We start from the raw sequence: 14,995 nt of genomic DNA on the forward strand, positions 1-14,995 counted from the left end.
CTAGAGAAATGGAAATAAAAACAAAAATAAACAAATGGGACCTAATGAAACTTCAAAGCTTTTGCACAGCAAAGGAAACCATAAACAAGACGAAAAGTGAACCCTTAGAATGGGAGAAAATAGTTGCAAACGAATCAACTGACAAAGGACTAACCTGCAAAATATACAAGCAGCTCATGCAGCTCAATATCAAAAAAACAAACAACCCAATCCCAAAATGGGCAGAAGACCTAAATAGACATTTCTCCAAAAAAGACACACAGATGGCGAGGAAGCACATGAAAAGCTGCTCAACCTCACTAATTATTAGAGAAATGCAAATCAAAACTACAATGAGCTATCACCTCACACCAGTTAGATTGGGCATCATCAGAAAATCTACAAACAACAAAGATCAGCTCAGTGCTGTGTGACCACCTAGAGGGGTGGGGTAGGGAGGTTAGGAGGGAGACACAAGAGGGAGGGGATATGGGGATATCTGTATATGCATAGCTGATTCACTTTGTTATACAGCAGAAACTAACACACCATTGTAAAGCAATTATACTCCAATAAAGATGTTAAAAAGAAAAGATCCACAGAGGAAAAAAAAAACTTTAAATATTTGATAGAATTCTCCAGTGAAACCATTTTGAACTGGAGATTTCTTTTTCAGAGCTTCAGAATTACAAGTTCATTTTTTCCAAAGGTTATAGGATTGTTACAATTGTCTATTTTATTTTGGTTGAGTTTTGTTTGTGTTTTTTGAGAAATCGGTCCATTTCTTCTAATATGTTGAATTTATGATCATAAACTTGTTCCTAGTATTCCCTTATTATCCTTTGAATGGCTACAGGATCTGTAATGATGTTCCCTGTTGCATTCTTGATTTGGTGATTTGTGCCTTCTCTTTTTATCTCTGTCAGTCCTGCTATTTATTTAAGTAAATATAAATATTTAAGTCTGCTGATTAACCAAAGACATTCTTCATTTCTGTTATTGTGTTTCTGACTTCCAGCCACTTGAATCTTTCTCATTGTTTCTGTCTCTGCTGAAGTTACCTATCTGATCTTGCATGTTGTCTACTTTTTTCATTAGAGCCTTTAACATAGTGATCATAATTATTCTAAATTCATTCTCTGATACTTCCAATAGCTGTGTCATATCTGTGTCTGGTTCCGATGATTGCTTTGTCTCTTCAGACTGGATTTTCTTGCCTTTTGGCATGCCTTGTAAGTTTTGGTTGAAAGCCAGACATTTTGTATAAGGCAGCAGATACTGTGGTAGTGTTGAGGTTTGTTGTCTCTATGGACATCAGAGACACAGAATTCCTCTAGTGATCATTTTTGGTCCCCTCTCTTGGTTTTGGGGCTTCCCTTTGTGCTGTTCCCAAGACCGTCTATCTCTTGCAGCTCTCCCTGCTGTAACCCACTGTTGTTATTCCTGGAGATTTGCTAGTGTGCTAGTAGGGCATGGTGGAGAGGTGTCTCTAATATGCTAAGCCTCAGTTTCATCAAAAGTGCTTCTGTCCCTCGTCCAGGGATAAAGCTTTCCTTCTCTTTCCCCAGATGCAGTGGGTATCCAACGGCATTCTCAACCAACAGCCTTGAGGCTCTTTTCCCTGAAGATTAAATCTTTTTAGATGAGATGGGAATTGAGGCTGAGTGGAATTGATTCCTCCAGCTGCAACGGCATTTCACCGGTGTCCGTAGACCATGTCCACCCCCTGTAGGATAAAGCCTTTTTCTCCTTAAGGGATAAGGATCTGACTGGAATTCTCAGTGATTCCTGAGCCAGCACTTCCAGCTTGCACCATGAATTTTCTCTGGATTTTCCCTGATCCTCCCTGTAAGAGCCAGGAGGCGTTCTTAGAGGAAATATCTGCAAAAAGGTTGAAGCCCTCTCCCCAGGAGCATCATACTCTCAAGCTAGTCCACACTAAGCCTTAAGCAATTTGCTAATTCTCCTAGGTTTATATTCTTTTCCATTTCTATAGTATCTGATGGCTTCTGTCCCTGGTGAGCAAATGCTCAGGTCCTGTGTCTCAAAAAAAGTGCCTGTCTCTCTCCAGAGTTTGAAATGGCTGTTTGCTCTGAAAACTCAGTTCTCTTTTACTTTCCGGTCTGTCCAGCTTTCTTCTTGTTGTAAGCACGGGAAGGACATCCTGCAGCTCTCTGTGTCTCTGAGCTGAAACTGGAAGCCCTATTCAACCACATTTGACCTACAAATGTCAATTCCACATGGTTTAACCTAACAGACCGTGGCATAGTTTCTGGACAGTGCACCTTGTTTTGCTGCAGCCAAAGTCTAACTAGAGATTTCCGGAAAAGATTGCTATGGGTTATTCTAGACACAATTCATCGAGAGTGAGATGATCCCCCCATGACAGTGGTCCTCAAACTTGAGCATGCATAGGAGTCATCACGAGGACTTCTTAAAACACAGATCGCTGGGTCCTTCTCCAGAGTTTCTAAATCAGAAGGTCTAGGTCAGGGCCCAAGAATTTCCATTTCTACCACTTCCCGGTGGGTGATGCTACTACTGCTCTTTTGGGGACCACACCCCAAGAACCCTATGGCATGTCTCAGGGCTCAGGGCTCACCTACATGTCCTACTTATTCATCACTTTGAGGGCAAATGGTCAGCTCTGAGGGGCTCTCATCTGACTTCAGAGAAGTGTCAGGAGTAAAGGACCAGGAATACGCTCACCCTTGAATTCATTCTTTCTCCAGAGTGAAGCTAAGTAAAAAATAATGTTTTACGTCTTAAAACAGAGGTAGCCACGGTTTTCTAATAGTCGATGAAAGGCTTAGAGTTAATGGTGTACAGACCATGTGAATTTGTCCTAAGATCCACGGTGATGTAAGCATACTCCTTTGGGTCCAGGTGTTGGCTAAGACTCAGGTACAAGTAAAGCGCCTCAAGGCTTTCTTCATAACTGTTTTCTTATGTCATGAATCCCCAAGAATGCTACAGTTTTGTGCTTAGAGTTTCAGTAAAGGTAAAACTACACTGCTCAAATTTATAGAATAAATTCCATTTGGCATCAGTCACAATGACCAGTTCATCTATTCAGTCAATAAACACGTATCAAGTGCTTAGTATGCACCTGGCAATGTTTTAGGCGCTGGGGACACAGCAGTGAAGAAAATAAAGTCACTAGCTCATGGCGGCTTCATTCTAGGGAGAGGAGACAGAAAACAGACAAGTAAGTAGGTGGTGTGTGTGTGTGTGTGTGTGTGTGTAAGTGAATGAAACAGAATGAAACAGACTCTCCTATGGGACAGTCTGAGGGAAGATGGAGGCTAAAGTTGCTCTTGTATTTATTTAGCGGGTTAGGGATGGCCTCTGTGATGAGGTGACATTTGAGCAGTGACTAGCCAGAAGGAAGAGACCCAGACTTGATACCCATGGAGGTTTAGGTAACTACAACTTCAGTGGCGGATGGGTGGTTAGTCACTTTTGTATACTAACGTTAATTCAATTATGTTTATCATCAGGCAAAAACTATTCTTGCTAAAAATCTCAGGTAACTCACACTCCACTTCTCGGAATTGTCTTAAGGATAAAGTGGAAATGTGGACACAGATTTATGCCCAAAGATGCTCGTCATAGCTTTATAACATAAAAAAAAATTGGAATTTACCAAAAATGCCCTTCTTTCCCTGACCTCCCCACACTCAAGGCTCCCTTGGGCACCTCTGCTCTGCAGTTCCAAAGCCCCTGGACTTCCCTCTGTGGTCATGCTTTCTTCCTGTGGAAGACTTGCCTGCTTACCTGTCTATTTTCTCCCATTTGAGCTCCCTGAGGACAGGGTCTACGCTGCATTCAGCACCCATCACGGGGTCCGGCACATCGTTAAGCACTCAATACATGTTCCAGAAAAGACTGGTTAAATGCTCTCTGGCATATCTAGAGACAGAGTATTATGCAGCCATTACAAATCCTGTTTTTGAAAAAAAAAAGCAATGCCAAAGAAATGATGATACTAAGTATAAAAACCAGACTGTAAAACTATAGACACAGAATGACCTCCATTACGAGACTCCAAAATCATTAAAGGCTGCATCTGAATGACATTCGGACAATTCCTGCCTTTCTATTTTTTTAAATTCAAAGCATTTCACATCTCTTTTTATTCTCTAAATTAATCTCACTGCCCAGACCATGCAGACATATTGGCCAGGAACTGCCCCCGCCCAACCACAAGAAGGCCAGAGGGTACAATCCTACCAGGTCCCTGTGGTGGACATGTGGAAATATTAATCTGCCTTTCTCTTTATCATTTTTATTTTCCACTTTGGGTATAATAATAGCTTCATAATCAGAAAAAAAGTAAGTTAGTTAAAAATACTCAAGGTGACTGACTGGGTTCTACATTTGAACCTACAGTCATCACTCTGGTCCTTTAAACCTTAGAGGATTCGTTGGTAGGATTCTTGTCAACAGGCCCCTCCTTAGCATGTGTTGTCCTCCATTACCTTGAAGCTTCTCGTGCTCCGCTTGGCCTCCCCGTTTTGTCTTCCTCATCACCCCCTGCCAGATTCTCAGCACTAGATGTGTCCCTTTAAAACTGGGGCATTTATCCTTCCGGGCCTGAAGTTCCCTCTGAGACTTCTCTGTCTCTCTTCATTCCAGATTCACTTCCTCCAAGGAGACTGCCCTGATTGAGAACAAATAAGAACGTTTCACGAGAGCCTCCTGGGGCCAAGGCAGGGGGGCAGGTGGGTATTTCATACAAGGGTCCCAGTTCATCTACCTCCCGTCAGCATTCAACAGCAGAGCTTCAGCCCCAGGCAAGTTCCTGGTCCTCTCAGATTAGGCCCCAAACTAAGAAACCCTCATGAAGCTTGAAGAGAATCCTCTCCCTTTCTGCTAAGACATCTCTGTTTTTCTCCTGGGGAATAACCTTGGAAATGCTATTGACTTCTTTGTGGTTTTTCTTTTTAGTTTTAAAAATTGGTTTGAAAACCCTTTAAAACTTTAAAAAAAATTAACAAATAATGAAGTTTTGCATTTCCAGGGCGCTTTCTCATCAAAGCGCTCAAAGTTTGCCAACAAATCTTGGTTTCTTGGAGAACTGGTCATATTCTATAGGGGTGAGAGAGAAGGGAAGCATTCACGACTTAAATGACATTGTTTATCTGTATAATTTAATTAAACATGTTGCCATTTAAAGAGAACTGCCCCATGAAGCTGGTTCTCCAGGAACTCAACTCTCCTTTTTTAGTCAGTTTTTTTCCCCCTCTATTTTTTCCTTAGAAAATTCTAGCTACAACCTACTAGGTTACCTTGTTCTATTGTTTGGTTCAAATATTTTTATCACCTAATGCTCCAACAAGAAAAAAAGAACAGCCCATTTTACTGTGAAACCTGGATTCACAAGTACGATTAGCACACACTTTCATTTATGGAAAGAGGCTGCCCTCACAGCCACTCCAATTTGGGGTCACTTAAAAAGGCATGAAATAAAACTACCTCTTAGGAATCTTCACGTGCTTCGTGGATTCTCCTCGGCTTCACGGGCTGCCTTCTGCTCCACGTGTTGGGAAACCCTAGGGACAGAACTAGGAATGACAGCAAAGGTTCATCGCCTTAAGAGACATGACCCCTCTCTGTCCTTACACCAGTGACAAACATTTATTTCTGGCCGGGAAAGGGTTTTCTCTGCCTAGGTCATTGTGTTTCCTCATTAGAGCCAGTTTGGGGAACGGCATCTTCTTCCCCTGGCTTGGGTCAAAAGCGCCAAGCCTTCCCTCTGTTGGACACTGCCATCAGCCATGCTGAGCACCTATCACCCACACACGCGTTGCTTTGTTACAGTTTGTATTTGTACAAAACCAAAGAGAAAAGCTTTTTACCAAACCCTCTTGGTGCTAAAACATCTTGACATTAATTCGTGCTAAAATAACTAGAGGACTAAAACCTAATCTAATACAAAAAAAGAGACCATGATGACCTCAGGTTACAATACAAAGACCTTTGTGGGACCTGGGGATTATTTTTATACAGACCATGGCAACTATAAGCAATAAATTATACTCCCTGTGGTTTTCCCATCAAGGAGCTGGTTACGAAAGGAAAGAAAAGCCTGCCATTAGTAACCGAAGACACACATGTGATGATAGATACAGGCTGTCTTTATGGGAGAAACAAATCATGTGCTATCATGATTGATATATATATATCATGAGTATACTGTCTAGACGGCTGTGGATGAATAAAAATGGCTTTACACAATTATTTGGATAATAATTTAATGACCTTTACACTAAAAAAAGAATTTAGGCCTAACTAGAATTTTCTGCGTAAATATGAATGTAAAAGTGAACAACTTAAAAATGGAATTCACAGCTACAGATTTTACTGGATTATTTCTCTTCACTTGGGAAAGATGGGAAGGGGGGCACTATATTCCATGTCTTCTGCAGACATTAAGACATTTCTCTGAGAGTAACCGAATTGTGGAGAATGGAGGAAAACGACTTTAATTCCAAGATATCATTCCTCTTGGACCATGACAACTTTGGACAAAAATATTTCCACAAAACTTCATTTTAATCATCTTCTTTACAAAGCACAATACTTAAGAGTTTTCTAAATACAACTTTAGAAAATGAAGCAAAAAAATAATCTCCACAGATGCTGGTCGAGTCCATGCTGAATGCAAAAGAATTTTTTCAAAAGGGATACTTGCAAGCTGTTCAATATTCTTCACAGGCCCATTTTGTAAAGAGTGAAGATGGTGGTTGTTCGGGCAGTGGCTCATCCAGTTCCATGACTGTAGAATCCTCTTGCTGGTTAGCCCATAGGGCAGTAATGAAGCTGGACACGCCAACTTCTCCTCCTAGAATTGCTCCTCCCTCTCCTGATACAAAGAAAGCCAATGGCTCTATTTTTCAGGTCGCCAGGGCCCCACGAGGGCACTCCAACCTCTCAATTTAATTTATTCACAATCTTTCTCTGTATACACATTATATAAAACTATACCGTTAGGGATTTTCATGATGAGTGAATGAGAAATCCAAATGTCAAAGAATCCAATCCTCATTCTTATATTTGGTGGTGGGAAATCTCTAAAGGCTTCAAGTTTAACGTAGAAATGCCTAGAACAGTCAAGGGGTATAGGAATGTTTTACATTGCCCTTGGAAACTTGGCGCTCCTGGCCCCAAGCAAACTGAGGGCAAGGCTGCTGGAAAGGCAGTATGTCCAGATATGAGAGCGAAGGGTGTGAGGCTTCTTTCTTTACACACTCCCTTCCCTTAACTTTGCCATCACCCTGGAACCGTACCTGGAAGACCAGGATGTCCAGGGCTCTGGAAATACTCTGAGGGAAATAGCAGCCTCCGGCAACAAGGTTGAATAAGTAGGTAAGAGGAAGGCAGGGGAAGGGAGAGAGGCAGAGACATTCATTTGTAATACTTTCGATGATCAAGAACGTGTGATGATTTTTTTTTTTTGCATCACTCCTTCAGTGTTATCAATTCTCATTCTTTGTGGTTGTACAAATCTACTCATATTTAGTAGTTTCGCTCTAAAACTCAGGAAATGGACAAAGCAGCTTTTTAGAAACACATAAAACACCTTCAGGGGCCATGAAGGGACCACCCCCCACCCCTCAATCCCCAAACTATCTTGCAATACAGTATGCTTCCCTTAGTTTCTGCTAAGGATGAGAAAACAGTTACATTGGTCTAAAGCTGAACACTTCATTGGCTACAAAGATAAAGCGGACAAGCAAACACCAGTTTCCTCGGGTCGGAAAAAGCAATTCCATGAATGCAAGAGAGATCCAATGGCTACGCTTCAACAAGCACCTCCCCCCTTTCTCTTGGACCTGAGGAAGGGGTTACAAGAGAGCAAGGCAAATGAGATCATGTGAGTACACCTTCAACAACAGCACACGTGGATAGCCTAGTGCAGGAAATAATACAACTCCCCCCCGCCTTTGTTTTCATTTGCATTTTACTTTTATTTATTTTTGCTTTAATAATGCATATTCCGTTCACTCAAAAGGTGCAAAGGACAGGAAGCAGGGGTTTAACTTGGCTGATGAAAAATCAAGCAGGGGTGACATTTCTAGTTCATGAACAACCTAAAACTAGGAGAACTTAAAAGTCACAGCTGGTACCAAAGAGCACGCCCAACTTCACAGCTGTCTCCTCTTAGGACCTTTGGTTAGGCGAGAGAAGCTTTGAAGACAGCGGCCTCTAGTAGACTTTGATAAGTGACTAAAAAAAATAAATGCGTGTGTGTGTTTTTAAAATCATGGTAGCTGCATCACAAAAGCTCCAATCAAGAGGGTGGTAAAAAGAAGGCACAGATCATTGCAAATACCAGATTTTCTCTTTCTCTTTTTGTAAATATACCATCATATATAAGCTAAAATTTATCTTAGGGTGGTGGGGTTTGCTGGCAGGAGGAGGGACAGGTTGGACCTAAAATTGCATATGTAATAGACTCCTTGAGGGGGACACAGAGCGAGGCGGCTTTCCGCCTAAAGCAAAAGAATGGGATGCTCGCTCCGGACTATGTGTAATACAAACACTGGGGGAATCTGTGGCAAAACACGATTAAAAAAATCATAAAATTATAAAGCTTGTAAACGAAGACTCTAAAATTACATTTTATTAATGGAAAATATCATCAAAATAGTACCACTATGGACTAAACTGCCTGAGTTTTCGTTTCACGTGAGATCTCATAGTAAAAAAGCCTTTAGCACAATTTTCTCTGTTTAAGTCACAACCAGTGCCAGACCCAGGACTATACCATGGGGAAGAGTCTCCTCTTGGATGGAATTTGTGTTGTGCTATCAAGACTTTTGTGCTAATCTTTCAAACAGGGACATGTTGAGGCAATTTTTCATCTTTTGGCACAAGGTTATTTTGGCTGGGGCGGAAAATTTGAGTCTTGGACTTGGGATGAATAATGCGACATTTCATTTATCAAGTATTCATTTTGATTGAAGAGCTTTCTTTATGTCATTAACTTCCATCTATAAAGGAAAAACAAGAGCCGAACAAAATCACAATGAATTGGCTGGTTGGATAAAAGCTGAAAGATAAGCAACCTGGTTGATTGAGAGCAAATAATCAACCTGACAATTTGAAAGGGGAAATGGGTGAAATGACATCTGAATGAAGAGTTGATCATGATGCCAGAAATTGACATAAACCTAAAGAATAGGCACACCAACTCGAAGTGCTAGGAAAGGGGGGGATGTTTGAATTCCCAGGCTACCAGTATCCAAAATTTGTCAAAAGCAACGATACAACAGTAATTCCAGTTCCTTGGCCAGAGGGTGGAGCAGGGTGTCCTGACACACTGACCACTTGGCAGGTCTGGAAGGCAGCTGTGGTTGGGCCCAAGGGGGTGTCTATCAGCACCCGCAAAGTGATGACAAGCAGTTACCTATCCTCTAAGCACCATGGATCCCAGTCACCACCAAGGGCACCAACTGCGTGAGAGCTGAAAGCCTACCATTCCCAGCTCCTATACACTCTCCACCCTTTGGTAAAGGCTGAGTTAGATCAGAGGGAGGCTGGAGAGAGGGTGACACAGCTCTGATGCCCTGCAGGACTGACACGGCTGTCAGGGAGAAGTAAAGAGATAAAGAACAAGCGCCAAGTGTGGCCGGCTGTGGTCCTTGGGGTCCCAACAGCAGCATGACAGAAGCGCCAATGGGGTCTCCCTGGCACCATATGCCCTCTGGCAGTTACGACAATGAGGCCTCTGAAAACTGAGGGGAACTTTTCACAGAGGAGATGTTTCAGATAAATTCCAAATGAGAAACCCAACTTGGGGCACGTTTGCTAATGCCTCCCTTCCCCAAGACTTCCTGGATCCCAGGAGAGGATGTGAAGGGAGGCTATATAGTTCTAAGAAAATTCTCACGGGAAGCACATCGAAATTGGTAGAGAAGTAACTATCATTTCTTTTCTTTTTTTTTTTTTAACATCTTTATTGGAGTATAATTGCTTTACAATGGTGTGTTAGTTTCTGCTTTAAAACAAAGTGAATCAGCTGTACATATACATATATCCCCATATCTCCTCCCTCAATTATTTTCAAAATAAAGCCCGGACTCTGCTCCCACCCCCAACTGAGCCTCTCACGGGGCAACAGGACCCCAAGGGACCCACCTGCAACCGAAGCCGGATTTTCTTCTCTTCATCCAACTCTGAGAGTAACTGCTTAATCTCTCGTCTGGAAAGCAAATGACAAAGTTAAACAAAAGCCCAGACTTCCCCGACAAGAGATATGAAGTCTCTTATCATTACAAAATCCATCTGATCCTTTTACAAAGAAAGTGTGGACAGAACATTACATTATATTTTCTTTGCATGGCTATTGCTTAAAGCCTGTTGCAGATGGAAAGGCCTTTATTTCTGGGCTCCCCAAATACGTAGCCATCAAACAGTAGGTCTGAAATGACCTTTGAAATCCCTTAGTGCAAGTTTCTCCTAAAAGAAGATGGGGAAACTGAGGCCCAGAGAGGTGGCCTGACTTGCCCAATGACGACACTCCAGGTATCCAGGCTCATATTCGGTCATCTTCCCTCTAACTAGTCCTTTATTATAGAATCACTGGTCTTTACATGGACTTACATAATAATATTCATTGCAGACATTTTTACCACTCCATATATATTTCTTTTATTTTCACAGAGTTTTACATTACTGAAAGGTTAGTGGTATGTTTTCAGAGATTCTCACAAAATCGTGCAAATAGTAACACCCGAAAACTTGGAGGTAAAAGAACTGAACTAACGATATGGTAATCATGTCGTAGAGAAAGTAGACACGAGTTAGAACACACAGCCCAGTGCCCTTCCCAACAGTAAACAGTGAAGTAGAACCAAACTAATCATCTTGCAAACTCAGGCTCTACACTCAGGACACTGCAACCATCCTAACTCTGGTCAGAGAGCTGTACGGCATTTTAGGGTATCAGACACTCCATTGTACGCACACGTTTTTATAAACTGGACTGGAAAATCAAAACACAAACACCGCAGAACCAGCACAAGAAACAAGGTAGATGTTATGTAGCATTTGCTCACTTCAGATGAGCACCACGATGGTCCCTGCACTTGGGTCAGTGTCCCAGCACTGCTGTCAACACGTTGGGTTCTCTGACATTAACCACCTGTGCTGCGTTCCTGCATTTATTCAAGCACACGCTATGCTCCAGCAGTCCAGGTTGGGGAGTTAGCTGGGGAGGGAGGTGCGAAAAAGGTCGCTAAGTCTTGAACTAGTAAAAAAGGGTACGTCTACGAGGAGGGAGGAAGATGGGGGAGTTGAAGGAGAAGAGCCAGGACAGGAGCAGGGAGGTGAGAACTGCATGTTTGGGGATGACGGGAATCAGCGCAGACTTGAGCCAAAGGCTGAAAGGAAAGTGACATCAAGAGCTAAGGTGGGAGACTGGGGGGGACCCAGTGCTCCTGGGCGTGAGGGCCAAGCTGAGGAAGGCTGTGAAGGGCAGGCCTTGGAGAGGGGCCACTGTGATGTCTGATTCAAGAAGATGTTGGCTGGGGAAGGACAAGTGCAGCCATCCATGCCCGGGTTCACAGTGGAGAGAGGAACAAAGGGGTGGAGTAGCCCCAAGGCACTGGCGATTCTGCACTCAAGACTCAGGCACAGGCCATTTCAGAAAAGTTCCGGGCACTTTTCAGAGCGAGGGCCCCAAGGGACGAAGCCCTGGATCCAGGAGTGTCTGACCCGTCTTGTTCAGAAGGCTGAGAACCAGTGCTCTGGGATGTACTGGTGCTGTCGGGTCACTGTCCAGGCAGGGGACACCTGTTGCCTGGACACGGATGGGGTCTTTGGGTATGCAAAGCTATACCGTGCAGGGTCAGATACGAGCTGGGGACTTGGAAGAGTTAGGGGCAGCCTGGCTGGCCCCTCAAGACCCGCTCTAGTCCCATCCTGCGGTTCTGCATATTTATCTGATGAGCCCCTTCCAGGCAGGGGGTGAGTCCAAGAGGCCCCCAATTCATATGACACCTCCAGCCGGAGTGGAACAGAAGCGAATAGAGCCGTAGTACTCAAAGTGAGTTCCATGGAAGCCTTGTCCTAGAATGTTCTAGGGAAAAAATGGACTCCGTGATTAAGTACGTTTGGGAAACACTGCATACGTTATCCTCCATCTTCCCATGCACAGTGAAGGCTCTGAGCAGTCCTTCGGAGAAGAAAGTAACTTTGTTTAACCCAATTATTCCCCAAAGTACACAAAACACTTCAGGGCCCTCCAGCTGCAGGCGTCCTCCCGAAGGTGTGACTGCGGGTCTGTGGCCCCATTGCCCGCCACTGCCCCGGGCACCTCCCGATCCAGGCGGCCAGGCACCAGGAGTGCACTGACCTGCCGGGCCGCTCCATGCGCCTGTGAACCTGCCCGTGCTGTGCCCTCTGCTGGGGTGCTCTGCTCTTGGCAATGCTAGGTCGGCTTTCGAAATCCTACTCAGGAAACACCTCGAGATGCCTCCCCCGTTCCCTCCAGAAAGAGCCAACGGATCCCTAAACTCTCTGCGCCTCCGTTTATTCAGATAAGTGCCTCCTGACTTCTAATCCTTTTACCATTATTTTTTAACTGCACACAGCATCCTGGGTGATATGCGTATTAAGAAGTGGTGTATGCACCACTTCCGTGGTGTCTTCTGGGGATTTGAAGGTCTTTCTTTTTCGCAGCCTGCTGAGCACGTCCCTTGTAGCTGACTCGTCCCCCTATGCCCCGGCGCCAGCCCGTGTGCAGCTGGCCCAGTTTACACGTGGAGCTGAGCTCAGTGAAGCTCCTCGGGTTCACACCCCCACTCCCAGCCCTGCTGCCACCATCCCCAGGGAGGGGGCCCATCCTCAGGGACAGGCTGGGCCCCAAGGTGGCAGAACCAGGCCCTGAGCCGGTGGAAAGCAACCCCCGGAGGCAGTTACAGAAGGGGCCGCAGACACTCACTTCTGCTGGTCCTTCATGGTCTCGACGATGCCCCTCAGCTCCCGGACCTGTGTCCTCAGCTCCTCCATGGCCGCCTGGCTGCTGGCTGGAGGCTCCATCTTTGGTTTTCCTTCCGCGCCGAACAGAGACGGGGAGTTGGCTCTGTGTCCAACTGCTCCCAAAGAGGACGACAGGGGAGAGGACGCTGCTGAGGACAGAGGGGCCGGCCCGCCACTGCCCGCAGCCATGGTCCCCGGCTTGGGCGGCAGCGAGGCTTTGTTGTCGGACACCTGTGATGAGTGAGGACAGAGAGGATTCAGGCTAGGGATTCGTGTGCTGCACCTCCCCGTCCTGTTTACTAAAACTCGCTATCTACATCACCGTCCCCGCAGCCCTCCGTATACTCCACTCACTCACTCATTCCTTCATCCACAAGCCCCCAGGGCCTACTTGGTGCAGGCATCCCCTTATGAATTTTAAATTTGACCACCTTTCTGAACAGGTAGTTCCTGACTGGTTTAATGTACACATCCAGAGGCCCATGTACCCGCTAGGCTCTGCAAACCCTGAAGTGAGCAAAACATTTTCTTGGCCCTCAAGGAGCTTAGAACCCAGTGAGGTGCAGACAGACAGACCAACCAACACACTGTAGATGAGGGGGGAGCGTGCATGCAGGGTGGGAAGCACACAGTGCCACAGAAGTATATACAGAATATATATACAGCATATACACAAGGGACCAAGCATCCCAGAGGGAGGGCATCAGGCAGGAGCCGACAGCCTCATCCTGGAGGAGGAGGTCAGAGAAGAGTAAGCGGGGGAGGGGGGGGGCTAGTTCTAGAGGAGGGAGCGTGCTAGCAGAGGCCTGGAGACCCGAGAGTGAACTGCATTCACGGGAAGCCAGAATGTCAGGGGGGCAAGAGAGAGGTAGGGCGCACACAGGGGGCTTGCGGAACGGGTTAAAAAGATTGCCTGCTGAGCTCAAGATCACTGTGGCTGCAGAAGGGCTGAAGGTCTGGTGGGTCTGGAGGACTAGACAATTGCTAGGAGACTCATACAGTGAAAGCTAAAAATGGTGAGGGTTTGACTCAGGCAGCGGCCAAGAGGATAGAGAGAAGACGGCTTTGAGAGATGCAGCAATGGCAGGCTCATCCAACCAAGAGACGCAGTCCCTGCCCTCCCAGAGCAGACACCCCAAGGCCAGGAGGATGTGGTCCTGGACAGGCCGTAGTGGGTGAGGAGGAAGTACGGATCAAGGGCCATGGGTGGGGATGGAGGAAGGAGGCGTTAAGGTTGACCCTTTCATGGGAGGAAGAACAGACTGAAGGCCCAAACAGTGATCTCAGTTTTGGACACACGGAATTTTAGGAGCCTGAGGGATGGCCAAGGGGGAAGGCCAATGGGCAGAGCCGATGACTGAAAAAGTGAGCTGGGCCAGAGAAATCACCAGAGGCAGTGCAAGCCATGGGGGTGGATGACGAAGAATGAGAAGAGGCACAACGATGGACCCTGCGGACGCCCCAAGTTGAAGAGGTGGAGGGAGAGGGGAAAGCCCTTGGGGACTGGGACAAAGTGCTGAGAGGGGATGGAGCCAGACCAGGAGGGGGCCTGGGTCATGGAAGTCTCCTGGAGGAGTTTCCAGAGCATGCTGAGATGAGGATTAGGGGGGACCCCATTTGGTGGAGCCAAGGGAGACTGAAATCTGATCAAGGCAGGTGAGCGCCTGCATGGGACATGAGGGGCGTGGCCTGCAAGTTTAGAACTCGCTTTCTAAACACTCGGCTGAGGAAAGAAGATGGGAGAAAGGGAGAGGGTGTTCGTGGAGAAGCCTCAGGAGGAGGCAGGATCAAGGAAGGGTTTTGTTTGCTTTCAAAGATGGGGGAGACCCTGAGCTGGGAGTTATCTTGAGGGTAAGAGCCAAGGCTGAAGATGGAGGAGGCAGGCAGGGGAGGCCTGATGGAGAAGTGCCCTGAGGGGGCCTGGAGGGCACAGGGAACACGACGGTCATGGGTCGGGGGAACAGGGGCACAAAGCAGGCCTAGGGGAGGCGGCAGCTGCAAGGGAAGGTGAGATCACAGTTGGGGT

The 14,995-nt window shown here is 45.8% G+C and overlaps 2 protein-coding genes across 3 annotated transcripts in view; both read right to left on the bottom strand.

Annotated features, from left to right (window-relative positions):
- MAP3K15 (mitogen-activated protein kinase kinase kinase 15) overlaps positions 1-3,818 on the bottom strand; it is a 150,593-nt gene extending 146,775 nt beyond the window's left edge. Inside the window, 1 exon segment of the mRNA XM_024737994.1 lies at positions 3,757-3,818. Coding sequence (XP_024593762.1) covers positions 3,757-3,818 — 62 coding nt within the window.
- A 4,112-nt stretch (positions 3,819-7,930) lies between these two features.
- The window catches only part of SH3KBP1 (SH3 domain containing kinase binding protein 1), a 254,503-nt gene continuing 247,438 nt past the window's right edge, over positions 7,931-14,995 (bottom strand). Inside the window, exons 15-17 of one of the 2 annotated variants that reach the window (XM_024737998.1) lie at positions 12,932-13,200; positions 10,126-10,189; positions 7,931-8,978 (exon numbers count right to left, since the gene is read on the bottom strand). In XM_024737998.1, coding sequence (XP_024593766.1) covers positions 8,937-8,978; positions 10,126-10,189; positions 12,932-13,200 — 375 coding nt within the window. In that variant the 3' untranslated portion in view covers positions 7,931-8,936. The remainder of the gene's footprint in view (positions 8,979-10,125; positions 10,190-12,931; positions 13,201-14,995) is intronic. The other variant, XM_024737999.1, reaches the window with a different exon arrangement.

Source organism: Neophocaena asiaeorientalis, unplaced genomic scaffold (genome assembly GCF_003031525.2).
Source record: "Neophocaena asiaeorientalis asiaeorientalis breed wild unplaced genomic scaffold, Neophocaena_asiaeorientalis_V1.1 scaffold324, whole genome shotgun sequence".
In the NCBI taxonomy this organism is placed as follows: Eukaryota; Metazoa; Chordata; class Mammalia; order Artiodactyla; family Phocoenidae; genus Neophocaena; species Neophocaena asiaeorientalis.